Source organism: Petaurus breviceps, unplaced genomic scaffold (genome assembly GCF_028583685.1).
Source record: "Petaurus breviceps papuanus isolate PSGF00001 unplaced genomic scaffold, PetGlider_PUasm1.0 178, whole genome shotgun sequence".
Taxonomy (NCBI): Eukaryota; Metazoa; Chordata; class Mammalia; order Diprotodontia; family Petauridae; genus Petaurus; species Petaurus breviceps.
Genome location: NW_027185777.1, coordinates 2,544,411 through 2,566,322, shown reverse-complemented (window position 1 = coordinate 2,566,322; position 21,912 = coordinate 2,544,411). Strand labels below are relative to the sequence as shown.

Genomic DNA, 21,912 nt, shown 5'->3' with positions numbered 1-21,912 from the left:
CTCATTTTTTCTTTTTCTTTTTTGCAGGGGGGAAGGCAGGGCGATTGGGTTAAGTGACTTGCCCAAGGTCACATGGCTATTAAGTGTTAAGGGTCCGAGGCCAAATTTTAACTTACGTCCTCCTGACTCCAGGGCTGGTGCTCTATTCACCTAGCCACCCTCCTCGTTTTTAAAATGAGGGGTTTGTACCCAATGACATCTAAATTTCCTTCCAACTTTAAACGATCCTGTGATCCCTATCCAACCTACTCAGAGGGTTGTTATGAGCCTTAAATGGCATAATGTAGAGAAATATTTGTAAACTATAAAATACCATGAAAATATAAGATTTCATAAGTATCTTTTGAGGCATTTGCCTTCCTCACATTTGGCTATATCATGTAGATTTTCATTATGTATAAGAAGTTCTTTCCTTTCCTGCAAATTTGGCTTAATATCCTGAAATCTTGCTAATCTTGGTAACCTGGTGGGCAAAATAGTCCAAGTAAGGCTCAAGGCTTTCAGTATACAAATTATGTGTAGAAATAACAATCAGAAATGTCCTAACACTGAAAACCAGTAGGGTGAATGGAAAGTCAAGGAAGGATCTGAGGAAGAAACCTGTGGAAAGACATGGTGCCCATTGTTCAAGAGTTACAGGTATAATCCTTAATAGGATTCCAGTAGGCTAATAACTGTATTTGTTTCCTCAAGTTTCAAGGGCTAATTATGGTGCTTTGGAGAATAAGAAAAGACTAGGTGTTATTAAACTACTCCATAGGCACTCCATATCAGCTCTGTTGTCCCATTGTTTAATCTTTTAAACAAAAAAGAGAATTTTGTGGTCAATCAGTTCATGCCCTAATGTTATACTAGAGATTTCTGTGAGTAGAAAAACCCTGGACCACTTAGATTTCAGTCATTGCGTTCTATGCATTTGGAAGGGGAATTTACATGGAGTGGTACTTTAATTGAAACACTAAAGTCATGGTGCCTACTGAGACCAGTGTCTCTCAGATCTTCCACCTCCTTGCATATTTTTGCCTTCTACAACTTTGCCTTTGGTAGGCAAAAGGAACCCCCTAGCAAAATTGAAAAGGAGCCCATATCAATGTCGTATCTGCTCTGTGAAAATTGAAAATTCTCAAGTCCTGATAATTCAGGGCTCTGCTTTAAATCTACAGGAACTCAGGCCCTATGAGAAAATGGAAATGGCACTTGGAAATGAGGTTAAGAATAGCAGTGAGACCAGGTGAATGATCTTCAGATGACTGCACTTGAGGCAGTGCCATTTTGAAAGCATCATGGGATGTGTTGTTAAGAAGTTTGTAAGGGGGAAGATACTGAACCAAATGGAAAAAATAAATCACGGTTGGCAGCACTACCAAAAAAAAGAAGGAAGGAAGGAAGGAAGGAAGGAAGGAAGGAAGGAAGGAAGGAAGGAAGAAAGAGAATGGAAGGAAGAGAAAGGAAGGAAGAAAGGAAGGAGGAAGAAAGAAGGAAATAATCAAAGAAACTTTCCAAAGATCTTAAAGGGCATAACAATTACTACCAACTCATATAGCTACTTTTAAAAATCTCTATACAATTTTTCCGAGAGTGCTCTAGTCTACACTGCTAATCTTGGTAACCTGATGGGCAGAATAGCCCAAGAAAGGCTCAAGGCTTTTTGTATACAAACCATGTATAGAAAGAACAATCAGAAATGTCCTAACACTGACATCCAGTAGGGTGAATGGAAAATCAAGGATATTTTGGCTTCCTTTATCTCAGCTCAAATCTCACCTTCTGTAAGAGGACTTTCCTGGGTTCCCTCAGTGCTGGTGCCTTCTTTCTGAGATTACCTGTAGTTTACCATGTAGGTGCCTTATATGTAGATAGCTATTTGCATGTTCTTTCTCCCATTAGCATGTGAGTTCCTTGGAGGCAAGGGTTGTTTTTGTCTTCCTTATATCCTGCTAGGTGGCACAGTGGATAGACTACTGGGTATGAAGTTCAGAAGACTCATCTTCCTGAGTTCAAATCTGGCCTCAGACATTTCTTAGCTGTGTGACCCTGGGCAAGTCACTTAACCTGTTTGCCTCGGTTTTCTCATCTGTCAAATGAACTGGAGAAGGAAATGACAAACCACTCCAGTATCTTTGCCAAGAAAACCCCAAAAGGGGTTGTGAAGAGTCAGACACAACTGAAAATGATTCAACAACAACATATCAGGGTAGCTAGGTGGCTCAGTGAATAGAGAACTGGCCCTGGAGTCAGGAGGACCTGAGTTCAAATCCAGCCTCAGACACTTAACACTTACTAGCCATGTGACCTTGGGCAAGTCATTTAATCCCAATTGCCCTACCTTCCCCCCTCCGAAAAGCAAAAGCAATAGCAACAAAAAACAACAACATATCCCTAGAATTTAGCACAGTGAGTGGTACACAATAGGTACTTGGTAAGTATATGTTCACTTGACTTTCAGATGCTTCCACCCACAGATAATAAATACTGTGGTGATCGCAAAGTTCACAATAGGACCTCCTTAACAAAATTCATGAACTCTCAAAAGAGATCAGGCTAACAACCCATATAGGAAAAACCAAATGGATGGAAAATTGAGGCTCCTGGAGCCAGCTGGCTCATGAGAATCAATTGTTAAACATTCAGCTTAGCCTTTAGACTTTGGGAGTTGCCAAATGCTGCAAATCAGGCTTGGATGACTATTTTGATGATTGTCTAGACTTAAGAAAGTGATAGAGGAAATGTTAATGATGCAATTTAACTTGAGTGTGTTATACATGCAATTTTATTTTTTTTTGCTAGTTGTTAAACATTTACCAGCATCCCTTGTGGAAAATGCCTATTGGTCCAGACTATGACGTACATCTGGATGAGCAGTCCATTGACTTAGTCCATCAGTACATCCAACAAGCAAGATGGGCAATGAGCTGGGCAGAGAAGTAAATGGGAGGAGAACAGGTTGGATGGGATTGGAATGTTGGAGGAGCACCTTTAATGATCCTAAGCTACTCCCTGAAACAAACATACCCCTCTCCTTAACAACAACATTCTCCAGGTGTTGCTATATGACTGAGAATGATAGAACCCCACGATCTTGGAAGAATCAATACTATGAGTGACTGAAAGTATAATGGAAAAATTCATGAAAAGCATAAGTAGGCAGCAGTGAATTACTGGTGGTAATTTGTATGGTTTAAATGAAATCACCAAGGCAACGGAAGAGTGTTGGTCTTGTAGGGAGAACAAAAGATAATGGGTAGACGGCCCAAGTGAGGTAATGGAACCCACAAAACAGGAAAAGACCTTGAGGGAGGCTTTTTCTGGATAGATCCTCTGTGGGGGCATTTATAGGATTTCCAGAGATAACAGTCTCACAGAATATGAGTATGTGGCTAGGTTCCAATCTGCAGAGTGAATATTCATGGTTGTTCTGATCAGGGCTCTGCTGAATTATGACAGTGTTTGTTTAGCAGCATCTATAATTCTGAGCATGGGGTCTGGGGACTTATATTTAAATCCTACCTATGCCACTTATAGTACTATGTGAGACCTTGAACAATTAAAATCACCAATTTGAACCTCGGTTTCCTCAACTGCGAAATGGGGATAATATCTATATCACAGTATTGTTGTAAGACTCAAGATCAAGTATATTAAAGTTCTATATGAATCTAAGTTATTCAGAGTGCCCCAAAAGGATTAGTCCATTTTTAAAGTTTTTAATAACAGAAACATGCGGGGTGGGTAGGTGACACAGTGAATAGAGCACCAGCCCTGGAATCAGGAGGACCTGAGTTCAAATCTAGCCTCAGACACTTAACACAAAAACTGTGAGACCTTGGGCAAGGCACTTAACTCCAATTGCTCTCCCTTCCCCTCCAAAAAGCAAAAAAAAGAAAAGAAAAGAAACATGCACTAAGATTTTTGGGGATGTGCCGTATAAATGCTGTATTATTAAACATTGGCCAGAGTTTCAGATGACACTGATACTTTTTTTTCCCCTTAAAAGACCTAAGAATTTGGTCTTACAATTCCAAAGGACTTATGAAAAATGCTGTCCACTTCCAGAGGAGGAACTGACAGATTGAAGGATACTATTTTTATTTTATTTTTTTGGTGGGGTTTTTTTTTGGTCTGTTTTCTTTCAGAACATGACTAATATGGAAATATGTTTTGCATGATTGCACATGTATAACCTATAACAAATTGCTTACTGTCTCAAGGAGGGTGGGAGAGGGAAAGGAGGGAGGGAGAAAATTTGGAACTAAAAAACAGTAATTTGGTCTTAATTTAGTTTAATCATTTTCATGAGCTTTTAACAAAATTCATAATCCATCTTAAACACTAAGAAGAACTGAAAGTCAAAAACTCTGTCATTTTGAAGATATTCCAATTCAGAGACCTAGCTGTAAAATTTGGAAAAGAAGGCAGAATGACTTTCTCTAACTTCTTGCAAAAGGAAATCCCAAGAGATTTTTTCAGAATTTCCGAATGAATGAAAAAAGTATTTATTAACCTCTTATAATGTGCTAACATCTAGAGATACAAAGAGAAATGTAAGACAGTCCCTGCTCTCAGGGCACTCATGATGGTGGAGACAATGCATATAAAAGGTTTCAGCTGCAAGTCAGATGCAAGAGTCCTAAGGTCCTTAGGCTGCAGTGGCAAAGCAGATGGTAAAGCCTTTTCTCTAATGTCCTTTCTTTTGAGAAAGTCAAATCCACCTCTAATGGTGAGTCATTTGACAGTGCCAAGGACTTTGGTGGTGAGAACTTTCTTTTCCAGGTCTTTAGTAGCAGAGGCTGAGAACAATAAGTCAGAAGCACCAATAATACTCTTTTCTAATCTTAAGTACAACTGTTCTTGCTCAAAATAGAAGTGTGGCAGGCTACAGTTGTTTCAATTTCTCCAAATTCATTATATCGTTTTTGGTAAATTGTATTTTCCCAAAACATGAATCTGCTAGGTGACTCAGTTTGATGTATGAAAATTAATCACATTTTAAAAGTGAGCTCCCTATTTCTATGCTTTAGCAATTTACATTTTAATTGCTCTTCAAGATGAAAACTCTTTGTATTAGAATATTTCTTGATGACAGCAGAATTCTAGGTTACTGAAATCTATTACAGAGTATAGTGCTAGGATCTAGCTTCCCGACAGTCATAATGCAACAGCCCTCTATGTCCCTGTGAGTCACCTTATTCTTTGGGGGAAGCATTCAGCTCTACTTTCAAAGTTCACTTAGCTCTACCATAATAAAATAGAGCTAACTTATAGGTTTTTGTTCAGGCATAGGAAGCTTTGGGTAGTGGGTACTGAGCTAAATCTCCTTCCTTCCTTCCTTCTTCCCTCCCTCCCTCCCTCCCTCTCTCTTTCTTTCTTTTTCTCTTTCTTTCTTTCTTTCTTTCTTTCTTTCTTTCTTTCTTTCTTTCTTTCTTTCTTTCTTTCTTTCTTTCTTTCTTTCTTTCTTTCTTTCTTTCTTTCTTTCTTTCTTTCTTTCCTACCACAATAGGTCCCTGCCCAAGTTCCACTTAATGGCTGTATTTTAGACCCTCCCGAGTGAAAGTCCTTTAGAGTGAAAGTCAATGGAACAGCATCCTTGAGGGTCTTTTCCTCCCAGCTTGATTTTTCCTTTTTTTTTCCTAATTAAAAGGGCCACTCTTTGACTTACTTCTTAAAGAGATCTATTCACTGAATGGGCATTACCTCACTCTAAGTGAGTACATGAAAAGTCCCTAAAAGGACCGGGGTCTTCCATTGCATCCTGAGTCATCTCTAGTCATCCTGATGGATATCTGGCCACTGGACCCAGATGGCTCTGGAGGAGAAAGTGAGGCTGGTGACCTTGCACAGCCCTCCCTCACTCAAATCAAAGTCAACTGCAAGTCACGTCATTTCCCTGTGCCATAATCCTCTTCAAGAATGAAGGATAAACACAACAACATTTGAACCTACTGACTCACAATAGTTTTTTTACACAAATGTTAACACATGTGTTGAAGGTCCAGGTTTTATTTTGAAGATATCATTCAATATTTCCTGAAGCTATTCACTGTGTTAAGAATCACATATGGATATGTTGCAAACTGCAAAAGCCTACAAAAATATTGTTTATTTGGAGAATATCATTTTATAAATTATACTCTATCCTCTCTAGCCGTCTACACAACCTCCTTGGAGTTCAGACCAGAAACTATGTCCTGAAGGAATTTCTCTGAGGTCTCCCTCTCTTCCTCCAGTTTTGGAACCAAGGACCATGATATGATTAGCTCTATCACTGTTCCTGGATGGGGTATGTCAACCTATTCCCCTTTGGCACTGCTCACTATACCTTAACTTTTAAGACCTAAGTGTCCCTCCTCAGCCCTGCTTTCCTCCATCATTAGAATGCAGACTCCTAAAGGGCAGGGACTATCTTTGCTTTTCTGCATTTATCTCCCCAGCTCTTAAGCTCACTGCTTGCATCCTGATAAGGTCTTAATAAATACTCCTTAGAATTTTTAATAAATACCTAATAAGCACTTAGTAAATACTTTTTATTCATTCATTTATAAATTCAGATAGTTTATATGACAATGGAATTTAGGTGAAAGAAATCTTTAATGGTCCTAAAGTCAGCATATCATGGCACACTGCTAAGAGCCCTTGGATTTAGTCAATGAACCTGGGTTTGAATGCTGGTTCTTAGTCAAGTGACATTATTTTTCTAAGCCTTAGTTTCCTCATATGGAAAATGAAGGGGCTGGACTGATTAACTTCTAAGGTCCCTTCCAGTTCTAAATCAATGGATCGCATGATCCTGCACCCCACATTCCACTTTTGTCTGTGTGTGTATTAGAAATGTGTTATGAGGCAGACATCATCCCAGGAAAGTCCTAATGACTTTGCCATTTTCTCTTTATTCCTGAAAATTATATTAATAGATTAGAGTGTTAATCTTGAAGAATGGAAGTAATTTAATTGTAAGCATTTGAACTTCATGGGCTGAGACATTGGTAAAATAAAGGATGAAGATGAGAGACAATAGAATGCTCTTCAGTTTGACTTGACATAAACTGTTCTCAGTTTATTAGGCCAACAATGTAAATTTTGTGTGATTATTTTACAAAATGCACCAAATTGATATTAATAACCTGCAATTTAACAAAACTCCACTTAATTTATATTAAGTCCATAGAGTTTTGGAGGTGGAAAGAATTAGCTAGTTCAACTCTCTCTCTTATTATGTGAGAAAACTGAAGCCCGAAACAATTAAAAATTGTCATGAAAGAAACCATATTTGTTTGTTTCCTTTTAGTAGAAACCCTGTGATATAAGGAAAGAGTGGTAGGCTTTAAGTCAGGAATATTGGAGTTTGTAATTCTCCCTCTGACTTTTACTAACCTTTTGTCCCTACCAATGTCATTATGAGGCTCAGGAAACTGAGTAGGTAGAAGAAATTCCCACACCAGGAATGCTACCTATTGATAAGGTCATTCATGTAATGATCCTTACATTGTACCAAAAAAAAAGACAGAAAACAGCAAGAAATCTGAGATCAGTGAATACATTTCTCACCATAAACTTCTTATATATTCCTCTATCAATGGGCAAACAGAACTCTTTTATCAGAAATAATAGTGCATAAGTTTTTATTCTGAAAGCCAGGTACATGCAAGAGGCATATATAACAAAATTAGATTACAGTTAGAAATGTGAATATTTATATGCATTGGCAAATGAAGAGGAAGTTACTTCAGTAAGCCTGTGGAAAGCTTGGGAAAAGGACTAGATTAGAGTCAAGAGGATGTGGATTCAAATCTGCTCTGCTATTTACTGTGAGACCCTGGGCAAGTCACTGTGGGCATGTTTGCTCATCCTGAGGAGGTTTGCCTAGATGACCTGTGAGGTCCCTTTCAGCTCTATGTCCTATGACCCCAAGATGGGAAACTTCTTTGATAGTGATGATTGTTCTGAATCATTGTTTCTGTGGACAAGGGCTGACCTGCCATGGATACATTCTGGAACTGATTTCCTTCTCTTTGTGGGCATTGTAGGGAGGTAAATTACATTTCTTATGTCATCATCATCATCATCACCATCATCACCATCCCAACTAGAGTGTATGTAAAGCAAAGCTTACTAGTCTCGTTTGATGCTCACAACCACCCCGTGAAGAAAGTACTGAGTATCGTTATTTCCATTTTCCTGAAGCCCAGGCAGGTCTTAACTTACCCAGGGGCACACAAATAGTAACTGTCTAAGGCAAGATAGTCTTTAACAAGCTCATTAGTTGGCACTCAGCTATTAAACTACCTATCAAATGTAAAAAAAAAAACTGAATATGATAATGGAAATTTTAACAATTAGAAAATATAAAGAATGCCATAAAATTTGATTTGTGACTGATATCAGGGTGTATTATGATGTCAGATTTCATGTTAGACAAAGTGTTTCTTCTTTAAAAAAAAAAGCCTTAACATTCTTCTTTGACTATGGGTCACTACCAAAGTAGAATTTTCCATGTGATCTAAGCCACCCCAAAAATCCTCCAGATGTTCAATTCTATTCAATTCAACAAGCATTATTTTAGGCGAGGGATACAAATACAAAAATGACATGTACTGTACATTAAAAAACAACAACTAAATACCAAATATGTGCAAAGTAATCGGGGGTATAGGTAGTATTTCTATAGTCTTTTAAAGTTGGAAAAGCACTTTTACAAACATTTTCTTATTATATCTTCACAACTCTGGGAAGTCAGTGCTATTATTCTCCCCATTTTACAGCGGAGGAAAATGAGGTAGAAAGAGGTTAGGTGACAGTCCCACAGCTATCTGAGACTAGATTTGAACTCATCTTCCTGATATTCTAACCACTGGGCTACCTTGTGGCTTAGGGGGAGGCTACTTGTCCCCTTCCCCCCTCCCTCCTTTCTGGGGAGGATCAGAGTAGGTTTCCTGTAGGAGGTGGCCCTCAAACTGAGCTTTGAAGGGGATAAAGAGTTTGGGTGAGTCAGTGGTGGGGAGAGAGTATATTCCAGGCACAGAGGAAGTCTTGTACAATTGTCCTTCTGAAACTGTAAAGACAGAGGTAGTACTGAAATTGTTGGCTATTTTCCATGTCATCTTCAGGGGGGAAATAGAAATTAAAGAAAGCAAAATAATACTATAATGAGGGCATTTGAACAGGATATAACACAGTTTGAAAGCAGAGATATAAAGGGATTTCCTGACATAGGCTACAAAATGCCAAACCACCAGCAGGATGAGCAGAAGTTTTTCTTGTTCTCCCAAACTTTTCTGAGCACTTGTTCCAAGTCCAATCCAGCCAATCGGAGGAGAATTTTGGAAAGCAGCTGGAGGCTTTCATTTACAAGGGATCGTCGACAATTCTTTCCCAAGTGCTTGAAGAAGTTCTGCAATTTCCCTGGGATACAAAGACAGTATGCAGTTTGCAAGGTTTGCCAGTGTGAGCATAAATGACACAGAAGATAAGAGTTTGATCTGAAGTGTATCTTTGAATCTTGGGCTCCTGAAACATTGAAAAAGTCCAGTAAGAGAGCATATTTTATGTTTTAAATAGGGAAAAGTTTAATAGGTGAATCTTTGTTTTTAAAAAGTTAATTTATAGATTTTTGAGTAATGATTACTCACCACGGACCTGCATTCAAATCACTGTTATGCCACTAAATACTTGTGTGAGCTTAGGTTAGTCTCTCTGGGCCTCTGTTTCCTCATTTGTAAAATTAAAGAGTCAAGATGATCTCTGAGGGCCTCTTCCAGCTCTATGACCTTATAATATAGCAGGACCTGTCATTTCATTGGTGCAGAGAACTGCATGCAAAAATTTCCCTCTACCAAGGCAGATCTCCCCACCTTCAGCAGCTTATAGCCTGGAGGAACTGAGAGGTCAAGTAACTTATCCAGGGTCACATAGCCAGTACAAGACAGAATTCAAACCCAGATCCTCCTGACCTTGAGGCTGACTCAGTTTTCTGTATGACACATTAATTCTCCTTCAACAATATCTATTTTTCTCTTATCTTTTCCTCTACATGAAAAGTTTAAAATTTTTCTTAAGATTATTTTCCTTAGTAATGATATCTATGCAGTTTCATATCCTAATCTGTTATGTCTAGTCTCTCTCCTGTTGATCTCAAAAAAACATTTATTAAGTGCCTGCTACGTGCAGGGTATCAGGCATGCAAGTGCCATAATGAAGTAGTCCCTGTCCTCAAGGAGCTTACATTCTACTAGAAAATCTTTTAGTTTATCATTTGGGTCCTGTGTTTCTAATGGAAATTTCTAATAAATGTAATGGTGATCCTCCCAAATTAAACAGTATTTTAAAGCCCAGTATAGGAGTTTTCCATAAGATAAAAAAGGCAGTTAGGTGGTAAATTTGCTTCCCATTCTAACCCTAATTCCAACCCTAACCCTAACTCTGAGTGCTAGACCTGGAAAGAGGAAAACCTGAGTTCAGATTTGACTCCAGACATTAACTAGCCAGCTCTGTGAAGTTGGGTAAGTCATTTAACCTCTATCAGTCTCAGTTTTTTCATCTATAAAATGGAAATATTAGCACATATCCCTCTCAGGATTCTTGTGAGGATAAAATGAGATATTTAGAAAGTGCTTCGTAAACCTTAAAAAGTTATGTAACTGTTACCTACTTCTACTACCACAACTGTTTTTTATTATTAAAAGTGGTTGTTCTAAGTTGCTTTGGCGAAGATTAAATACTTAGGAAAACTGGTCCATTCAAAGACTATCTGAACCAAAGGCTTAGTGTGTCACCGAATCCAAGGGCTGCAGTGCACCCATGAGGTATAGTATTATGTAAGTTCATTACAGGGGAAAGGGTGAAGAAATGAAAGACATATTTATTTATTTACTTTTCAAGTGTTGCAAAATAACCAAGTTGTATTTTTTGTTTTGTTTTGATTTGTTTTAGAAGATGAGTTAGTTCCTGCAGAAACTCTGGGGTTGTCATTCTTCCAAGAGGAAATAAGACAGAGATCTGTGCTAGACCATCCATGTCGCTGCCCATGTGTGTACTTGAATGTGTGTACGTGAACAGGTAATTGAATCACATGTCACAGAGTCACAACCAAGATGCCACCTAAGAACAAGAGATAGGGCATCTGACTACTGGCACTAGCTCTTCTGGGAATCCCTGTTGGGAGTACCAGTGTGTGAGATCAATCTGTCAGGAATCATGGGGCTAGCTAATTCATAAGCCCTCCCTAGGAATTAAACCATGAGAGGAAGGCACTTGGAGGACTGGATTGCTTTGTCTACACTTCTGACAATCAAGAGTGAACCAAAGCTTAATAGCCCATCCTTATAATATTTTCTTCCTAGTAAGGGGTTTTTTTTGCTGTGTTTTTGTCTTGAGATTTCATCAGAAGGGAATTGTCCATGTGGAAACTTCCTGCCCAGTTGAAGCTCAGCAACTTATAGTTTTAGAAAGTTGCCAGAGGCACTGGGGCATTGCATGACTTAATCAGCTAATGTGCTAACTAAAGTCCATGGGACAAGACTCAAACTCAGGTATTCCTAACTGACTCCAAAGCCATCCCTGTATCCCTTAAACTAGCAGTCTTTAAAGTGGGAGCCAAACTGTAGCCAAGACACAAAGTAGGCTCTCACCTAACATGAAGAGGAGATGTGATCAACCAATCAGAGAGTGGGATGATGGGGCACATCTAACCCTTCTTTCACTATCAAGTCCTGGGGTTGGTCTCCATTGAAATCTTACCTACCTTTATCTCCCAAGCCGCCCCTTCCCTCTTCATAGGCCCCTCATATAATTATAACTGAATGTCTACCTAGGCATACACAGAAGCAACTATTCCATTAAGGAAATCATTCTCCCACATCCCAGCACACTGATTCCCTATGCCACAGATGACCTAGTGGAAAGGGGGGAGGTATGATCAGTGGGGAGGAGGACTCTGCTCTCTGAGTGGTCTCCCCTTAGACCTGGAGGAGGCATTTTTGAGGCCCTCACCTTTCATGTCTAATAAATTGCAGAATCTTGTCCATATTATCTTCACTATATCTCATAATTCTGTTGTCTTTTCTCTACTCATACAGATATTACCCTAGGCCAAGCCCTCATCATCTCTTGCTGGGACAACTGTAATAATCTCCTAATTGGTCTCTCTGTCTCCATTGTCTCCCCTTCTCCAATCAATTCTCCACACAGCTATCAAAATCATTTTCCTAAAGCACAAGTATTGACCAGGTCACTCCCATCAGTCAATAAACTCCAGTGGCTTCCTAGCAACTCAAGGGTTAAATATTATTTCATCTTTATCACATCACTTAAAATTTTCTATTTTGTGTAATTATGCAAATAATTATTAGTATAACGGTATATATTTGTAAGTGAATATATATGCACATAGTGGATTGCATGCTCAAAATTTGGGGTTTTTTTTCTTCTTCATAGGGACTTATCATCAAAAAAGTTTGGAGATTATTGCAACATACCACACTGTCTCTTTCTAAGGCAAACGTGAATCTAAACCATAGTCACAAAATCACATAAAAGCTGAATTGCAAAGAACCTCAAATACCATCTAGTACCCTCATAGCCTAGCACAGTGCTTTGAAAACCAAAGGAACTTAATACATTTGTCGAATTGAATTGAATTCACTGGGTGAATTGGGGGAGCATCTGGGACAAGAGAAGCCCTCCAATGCTTATCCTTGTGTTTCCAGTGACCTATTCAGATATCTTCCTTACTTCATTCAAAGCCAGTTCCAGTTTCTCATTCAAAAACAAGAATAGTTCTGCAATCCAGCTATTTACCCATAATTTGGACATGTACTTCAATGGGTTCATATATGCTAGGCTGTGTCTAAAAGGAACTGTTTATCCATGGTCATTAACCACAATGATCTTGACAAAACAATCCATCTTGAGAAAGTTTGGGGGATTTGGGAAAGCGCTGGTAAAACAAGATGCCTAAAATAAGATAACATGCCTATGATGATGAATTCCATGATGCAACCAAGCCCACAGGAGAATAACATTATGTGAGTCACTTTAATGTAAATATTTTACTACCTAGTTAAATAATAGTTTGTTTTTATTTATTCATCTTCATCTGAGGGTCTCAAACATCATAATATCCTTAGAAAATAATTTCATCAGAATTAAAAAGTAGACATTATTTAAAAAGGAAATGTGCCCTCCCATCTTTTCCTTCTCCTACTCCCTCTCCCCTCCCCTCCCCCCTCTTCTCTTCCCTTCTTCTCTCCTCTCCTCTGCTCCTTATCCTCTCTTCTCTCTTTTCTTCTCCTCTTCTCTTCTCTTTCTCCCTAATCTCCCACTTAACATTGAGGTTACCATTGTTTATAACTGTGCCCTAGTTCTCATTTCACAGAATCATAGAGTCTGAGCATTGGAAGGGACCTCAGACACTCAAACCCATACCTAAAAAGAATTCCCCACTCCAACCTGCCCAATGTGCGGTTATCCAGTCTCTGCCCGCAGAGCTCAATGGAGGAGGAATCCTCTTGAGGTGCTCCATTACACTTTTGGACAGCTCCAAATTGGGGGAAGTCTTTCCTGACAAATTTACTTTATAATTTCCATCCTTTGCTTCTGGTGTTGCCTTCTGGGAATGGAACAAAAGAAGCATAACTTTTCCTTGACATGTCAGCCCTTCAAATATCTGAAGATAACTAGCATATTCTCCCAGTCTTTTCCAAGGTAAACATCCCCAGATGATATGAACCTAGGACCCTTCACCATTCTGGTTGCCTCTCCTCTAGATGCTTTTCTGCTTATCATTATCTTTTTTTTTTTAAGCATTTGGGGATAAGTAACTTGCTCAAGGTTACATGGCCAGGTGTTTCTGGGTGGGTGCAAAGTGTCTGAGCCCGGATGCGATCCCAGGTCATCCTGACTCTGGGGCTGGTGTTCTTACTCGCTGTGCTACCTGGCCACCCCAAGCTTATCATTGTCTTAAACTGGAGCACCTAGGACTGAACAGAATCTTCCAGAAAAGATCTGATAAGGGCAGAGTGCAGTGGGGTTATCACCTCCTTACTCTTTCCTATTTCTCTCATGCAGTCCAAGAACCCATTAGCCTTTTGGGCTACTACATCATACTGCTGATTTACAATGAGCTTACAATCCACTGAAACTCTCAAATTTTTATTTCAGACAAACCAATCTAACCTTGCCTTCATAACCTTGTACTTACAAAGTTGATTTCTTGTACCAAAGTAAAAGACTTTACATTTATTTCTTATGAATTTAATCTTCTTAGATTCAATCCAATGCTCTGGGCTATCAAGATATTTTTGGATGTTGATTCTGTCATCCAGAAAGTTTAAACTATCCCTTCCAACTTTGTAGCATTCATAAATTTGATGAATATGCCACCTGTCTTTATCCAAATTGCTAAAAAAAAAAATAAGAGTTAAGTTAAAGAAAGTTAAGAAAAATAATCTACAGTACCATGATTGGCCCTACAAACTTTTTACTACTGATGTGGAGGGTGAAAAGGGAAGTAAGGGAATATGCAATTGTTCATTTGTATAGAGAACCAGCAGGAGAGGGGAATATGTGCTTTGCTGCAGGAAGTATGCTAGTGTCGCCCAATTTGGAGGTATGATGCAGAGTGGGGAAAACATTAAGCTATAACATGGAGACTTGAAGGATCATAGATTGATAACTGGAAAAGATCTTATAGGTCACGTAGCCCAGCTCATTCATTTTACAGATGAGGAAATTGGGATCTTAACAATGGTCTCACATCTAGTAAAATCTTCAGCATGTATACAGCCCTACTTTGGAGGCATAAGAATCCCAGAATTCCCAGCCTCCTACAGCTTCTCTTCAAAACATCCGAACCTGTTTTACAGAGAAAGTTGGGGAGGCTACGTGTAGAAAAACCATGTCCTAGCAGCACAGGAGAGTTTGGCTACAACACCAGCTAACCAGCTCTCATAGGTCACCTCCCCCCACATTGCTTGAAGGGTAGGACTCCACTCTCAACATTGGTCCTGGCCATTAAACAGTTTGGTGGAAATCCTCATATTACTCACTCCTTTGGGAGCCCTGAAGATAACTATTAAAAAGAAACTATTATGTGGAAGGCTAACATGAAGCCACTATCCACTATCAGAAATTAACAAGTGATTATTGGTGAGTCATTTAGCAGAGCTTTGAGGCATTTAGAATATGGAACAAGGTAAATTTTGATTTGGAGTAGGAAATAATAATATGATAAATAATGATATTGATGATATCTCACATTTCCATCACTTCACAACACCTTAGTGAGGTTGGCTGCAAAAGTATTATCATCTCCATTTTATAAATAGGAAAACTGAGGTTCTGTGAAGTTGAATGATTTCCACATGGCCACATGGCTAATAAGTACGGCAGTTGAGGTTTTCTTTTTTCCTAGGCCAGAGGGGCCACAACATAGAAGGAGGAGACTGGATCTGCAATTTTTTTGGAATAGAGAACTCCCAGGTGAGGTTGGTACTGCATTAAGAGGTTAGTGACTTGTCCAGGGTCATACAGTCTGCATATGTAGCCATTATACCATGATTACTATCAACAAGAAATATTAGGAAGGAAGTCATGGGTGAGCCTTAGACAATACAGAAGCATTAGAAAGGAAGATCAGGCATGAAAAAGATACACCAAGATCCCAAAGGCTTCATCTGCTTTAACTCCTTTGACCCCTACTGGTTATGGACAGATATCATTTCATGAAATGAGCTACAGATGGATGGGCATTTTCTTTAGAAACATTGTCTTGACAAGAAGGATTTTTTTTTTTTGCAAGAAGGAAATTAACTCTATAGAACTGTAAATAATAGTAGCAGGATTACTAACTGGAGACTTTAGAAAATAGCTACTGAAAGATGGCTGTAGATAAGGAGACAAAACCTGGCAAAAAAATCTTCCAGTCTTTTATTTCATAAAATTAAAAGGTAATGGGGTGGATTTACATGTTTGTGCCACTTGGTTAAAATATCACCAAGCAAAAATTTACATAGGAGATTAAAAACCCACAGGTATGTAGGTCTGGCAAGAGGTAACCTGACAGCAGCTCTGGAGGCAGGAAAATGTGTGTTCTAGTATACTAACTGTGGAAGCCCTGGCCAAATCCCTTACAATCTAGGGGATGCTGGCAATGCTCGAGGACTATAATGTCCAGGAGAGTTGCTTGATCTGCATTGCTGAAGGGAATTTCAACAATGAAATAATCACAGGGATGAAAAAAACCAGAATGGTCTAGCATAAACACACTATTTCGGTTCATAATTACAAGGGGGTTTTATAATTCCATTCTGCCCTCCTCCCCCCCTTTAGGTAGATTTCAAGGTGACTGGAAGCTGGTCACAGTACAGTAGTCTCAAAACAAGTCAGTGGTCAAGAAGACCCAAACTCCTGGGTCTCTCCAGAGTTTTGGGTATTTTCACAAGCATTCCCTAAGCCAGCATATTGTTCTTTTTTCTCTGTTCTCGGGAACCGGTGGCACCTCAAAAAATTTCAGTTGTTCACAGGCCAGGGCAGTCCAAGGCTGGGCACGACTGGCCTGAAGCTATAAACAACAGCCACTCCCAATCTGGCAGATTTGGAGGTCTTCAAGAAAAGACCGCCCCAATTTCAAGAGGCTTCAGCCAGATACCGAATTCTCCAATTCCTCTAAAGCAGGGGTTCTTAACCTTTTTTGTGCCCTGGATCCCTTTGGCAGTCTGCTAAAGCTTATGCATCCTGTCTCAGAATAATGTTTTTAAATACATAGGATCACAAAGGGAACCATTTATAATGAAATACAGGGATCAAAATTTAAGGGAAAAAAAACCACCTTCAAAGACCCCTGGTTAAGAACCTCTGCCCTAAAAAATTCAGGGATAGTTTTCTTAGCTTCTGTTTCTGACTTAATGAAAGGAGGAGGAAGGTGGGAGCCATGGACTTTCACTTATTTGATTTCCGTCCCCCCAAAAAAGATCTTATGTTTACTGTCGCTCAGATAATCAGAACCCGGGGATAACTCTCCCTTCTGGTTCACAAAAACGAGGCATTGCCCGCAGAACAGCCACGCAAGGTCTGTGGAGCCCAGGCTCCCAAGTGCAAAGAATGGCTCGAGAATTCGATTCACTGAAAACTTTGACAGACACAAGCTTCAACGCGACTAGCCCCTTCATTCAGAAGCAGCTTTTCTGAGGGCTGTTCCCTATTTGCTACGTTGTAACCACCGTGAAGAGCAGAATTTTTAAACATGAAAACGAAGAAAAGGAAAGAAAAGGAGAGTCTCCTGGTCTGCCAACTCCTATTCATTCTTCCCAACAACATATGGGACTATTCTCCTGCGTGTCCTGGCTCTTTCTTTGGCTAAAGCAAAAGCAATCAAGCCTGTCCCGCCGCAGAGCAAGCCCCACTCTTTGTGCCGGAGCTCGGCTCTCCCCAGCACCAACTCTCCTCTCCCCGCCCCCCCCCCCCCGGCCCCCACCGCGGCTGGAGAGTAGACTGCGGCCAGCTCCTTTTCGCCGGGAAGCGGGTACAGCGATTGGGTGACGATCCCTTAGCCCACAAGTTCCGCGTCGGTTTCAAGGCTCCTCCCTCCGAGTGAAAGACAGACTCCGGGGCGCCTGGAAACCGGTCGGGGAGAGGGAGAGGGAGCCCAGTTGAGGGATTGACACAAATGGTCAGGCGGCGGCGGCGGAGGCGGAGGCGGAGGCGGAGGCAGAGGTGCGCTCTCGCCGGGGCCCGGGACGCCGGAGCTGCGCCGCCCGCCCAGCGGCAGCGCCCGCCGGACCAGCCGGCACTCGGGGCCGCCCGCCGCTCGCCCCCCGCCGGCGCTTCATGAATCGCCCGTCTCCGCGGCGGCGGCGCCGGCTGCGGGACGCGGAGCGAGCGCGGGACGACGAGGGCAGCGGCCGCCGCGGGGAAGCCGGCAGCAGCTGGGGCGGAGCGGCGCCCGGGACGGGGCCGAGAAAGTATGGCTGAGCGCGGGGCGCCCAGGGCGGCGGCGGCCGGCGGCCGGCGCCGGCAACTTTGCGCGGCGCTCCGGGGGCCGCCGCCGCCGCTGCCCCTGCTGCTGCTGCTGCTGCTGCTGCCGCCGGGGCTGCCGTCGGGGGCCCGCGCGCAAGCGGCCGGGCAGGGACCGGGGCCCGGGCAGCAGCCGCCGGCGCCGGCGGGCGGGCAGCAGCCGCAGGCGCAGCAGTACCACGGTGAGCGCGGCATCTCCATCCCGGACCACGGCTACTGCCAGCCCATCTCCATCCCGCTGTGCACCGACATCGCCTACAACCAGACCATCATGCCCAACCTGCTGGGCCACACCAACCAGGAGGACGCCGGGCTCGAGGTGCACCAGTTCTACCCGCTGGTGAAGGTGCAGTGCTCGGCCGAGCTCAAGTTCTTCCTGTGCTCCATGTACGCGCCCGTGTGCACCGTGCTGGAGCAGGCGCTGCCGCCCTGCCGCTCGCTCTGCGAGCGGGCCCGCCAGGGCTGCGAGGCGCTCATGAACAAGTTCGGCTTCCAGTGGCCCGACACGCTCCGCTGCGAGAAGTTCCCGGTGCACGGCGCCGGCGAGCTCTGCGTGGGCCAGAACACGTCGGACAAGGGCACCCCGACGCCCTCGCTGCTCCCCGAGTTCTGGACCAGCAACCCGCAGCACGGCAGCGGAGGGGGCGCGGGGGGCCGCGGCGGGGGCGGCGGGGGCGCCTCGGCCCCGGAGCGGGGCAAGTTCTCCTGCCCGCGGGCGCTGAAGGTGCCCTCCTACCTCAACTACCACTTCCTGGGGGAGAAGGACTGCGGCGCGCCTTGCGAGCCCACCAAGGTGTACGGACTCATGTACTTCGGCCCGGAGGAGCTGCGCTTCTCGCGCACCTGGATCGGCATCTGGTCCGTGCTGTGCTGCGCCTCCACGCTCTTCACGGTGCTCACGTACCTGGTGGACATGCGGAGGTTCAGCTACCCGGAGCGGCCCATCATCTTCCTCTCGGGTTGCTACACGGCGGTGGCCGTGGCCTACATCGCCGGCTTCCTGCTGGAGGACCGGGTGGTCTGCAATGAAAAGTTTGCCGAGGACGGGGCGCGCACGGTGGCCCAGGGCACCAAGAAGGAGGGCTGCACCATTCTCTTCATGATGCTGTATTTCTTCAGCATGGCCAGCTCCATATGGTGGGTGATCCTCTCCCTCACCTGGTTCCTGGCAGCGGGGATGAAGTGGGGCCACGAGGCCATCGAGGCCAACTCGCAGTACTTCCACCTGGCAGCCTGGGCGGTGCCAGCCATCAAGACCATCACCATCCTGGCGCTGGGGCAGGTGGATGGAGATATCCTCAGTGGGGTGTGCTTTGTGGGGCTGAACAACGTGGATGCTCTGAGGGGCTTCGTGCTGGCGCCCCTCTTTGTTTATCTCTTCATCGGCACCTCCTTTCTCCTGGCCGGCTTCGTGTCCCTCTTCCGCATCCGCACCATCATGAAGCATGATGGCACCAAAACCGAGAAGCTGGAGAAGCTCATGGTCCGTATAGGAGTCTTCAGCGTCCTCTACACCGTGCCTGCCACCATCGTCATCGCCTGCTACTTTTACGAGCAAGCCTTCCGAGAACAGTGGGAGCGCAGCTGGGTGGCCCAGAGCTGCAAGAGCTATGCCATCCCTTGCCCTCACCACCAGGGCGGTGGGGGGGCCCCTCCCCACCCACCCATGACCCCTGATTTCACTGTCTTCATGATCAAGTACCTCATGACATTGATTGTGGGTATCACCTCTGGGTTCTGGATCTGGTCGGGCAAGACCCTCAACTCTTGGAGAAAGTTCTATACCAGACTTACCAACAGCAAACAGGGGGAAACCACAGTTTGAGAGAGAAACATCCATCCCACAGGCACACAACTCCAACAAAAAGCCATTTCCAGTTTCCTCTGCTTTCCCATCTCTGAAAAGGTGGCTCCATGGCATTCATTCCTCTTGTTTGACTCTGGCTCTTTTCAGCCATGCTTCCTCTCATACACATTTTAAAAAACAAAAAACCCTTCAGATCTCTAGAACCGTCCCTGGAAGCAAGCAAACAAGGGTACTTAACTAAGATTTGGGACATACTGAATACGGACACCTCACTCTCTGGTACCAAGACTTTATGGTTTTATGATTGTAAATAGCCTGTGTAAGATTTTTGTAAGTATATTTGTATTTAAATGATGAAAAATCACATTTTTAATTATTTAGGGATTTTTAACCATTCCCAGATTTTCTTCCTCGGGTTTTTTTTTTTCCTACAAGTATTCCAAAAAGAAAAGGGGGAAAAACCATCTCCCTCCTTCACACAGGTTTTTTCAGAGCCATCTGCTCAGGGTTGAGCAGAGAAGTCTTGATTTTGTTTCCATGTCTGACAACTCTCCCCTCCTTTCCCTCTGACCCCACTCCCCCTTTCTGAAGTGGGGTGGGGGAACTCAGATCTCTTCCAGCCTTCCAAACCCTGCACTGGGAGTCCTGCCAGGCCCAATTCCACCCTCCCCTGGGGGCAGATTCTGAAGCCTTGTCTTTTTATTTTATAAACCTGAATTTTCTATGTGAACTGTGCTCAAAGCTCACCAGGGACCTGGCAGATGTGGGTGCTGACAGTCTTCAGCCTTCCACCACAACCCACTTCTCATTCCCAGGCACTTAACCTGGTTTGAGGGTGAATAGGATGTAAATTCCAAGCTTGTTTTCCAGTCTACTTTTTCATGGATGAACTCATTTTTTTTCCCTGAGTGTGTAAAATCTGAAATAGATTTGGCCAACCTCATGGAAAAAAAATGTGGTGACTGAGCTTTTAGAAGAGGCATCACACTTTGTGTGGGTTGGAAGAGACTGAAGATGGTGGTTTGAAAATGTTAATTTCAATTGTAGACTCATTCTTGGCAGTCTGCCTCCTGAATTGAGACAGCTTAAGTGTTTATATTCTACTCTTCTGTAAACAAAACAGTTGAGATCACCTGGAAATCTTTATTGGAAAATTGATATTTATTGTCATTAACAGGACAACAAAGTATAAACAGGATCAGAAAACTTAAGGGGTTCAGGAAAATGGGCTTTCTCACAGTGTATTGCTATAGTCACTTTTTGAAATCGATTTACGAGCCAATTGATAATTAGTATTATAATTGCAGGATTCTTTAAGGAAACAAACAAAATGCTGTACATTGTTAACCCATTCTTGCTATTAAGAAACTAAGACTGAAGAGTCCTGGGTGGGGAATGGAGGAGAGACAGCCCCTTCCTCTGATGAGGAACCTGAGAAGGTTCTGGAGGCTAAGGAGTATCAGTGATTGATGGGTTTATTCCCTCAATAAAATGATATTGCATACAATGAGAGAAAAGGGGCCCAGGTTCTGCCACCTCAAAATCTTGGGTGTTTCTCCTCCCCCACAGATTTATACATGCAAAAAAAAAATACAATCAGATCATATTTTTTTGTGAGTTTGTGTGGAAGGAAAGGAGGTGAAATGCAGCTATCTGGATAGCATTGTTTTAAACTTTCAGATTATATCTTAAAGCCTGTACTTAATAAGATCCTAAATTCATCTGTGGCTGTCATAACCCTAAAATGCAAAGATTTCTTTCTTTTAAAAAAATTTGGTATGCATTTATTCTGTTCACTATCACAAAATCATCTATATTTATAGAGGAATAGAAGTTTATATATATCAAATACCATATTTTTAATTTCGCAAATAAAAAATTGAGGTTTTGTATAAAATGCTATGGTCTTTGTGCCTCACAGGAATACAGCTTGTATTGTCTGCTGTCTTTACATTTTATAAGGGTCTCATAAGCCAGTCCCCACTGTATGAGAAATTCAGCCCAAGGATTCATGAAACAGGTTTGCTACTTTTAACAGTTAGGCTGGATCAAATAAATCTGTCTGTCCAAAGAGCTATGGTGATCACATTCAGGATCTCTGT

General features: G+C 42.5%; 1 protein-coding gene across 1 annotated transcript; it reads left to right on the top strand.

Moving 5' to 3' along the window:
- The first annotated feature begins 17,953 nt into the window (after positions 1-17,953).
- Positions 17,954-21,707, top strand: FZD1 (frizzled class receptor 1). Its single transcript, XM_069086179.1, has one exon. It carries the CDS (start codon positions 17,954-17,956, stop codon positions 19,826-19,828), a length of 1,875 nt encoding a protein of 624 aa, XP_068942280.1. The 3' UTR covers positions 19,829-21,707.
- Positions 21,708-21,912: the final 205 nt, after the last annotated feature.

Bases quoted from the DNA above. Each gene is read 5' to 3' on its own strand.
- FZD1 (XM_069086179.1), top strand. From the start codon at position 17,954: ATGGCTGAGCGCGGGGCGCCCAGGGCGGCGGCGGCCGGCGGCCGGCGC.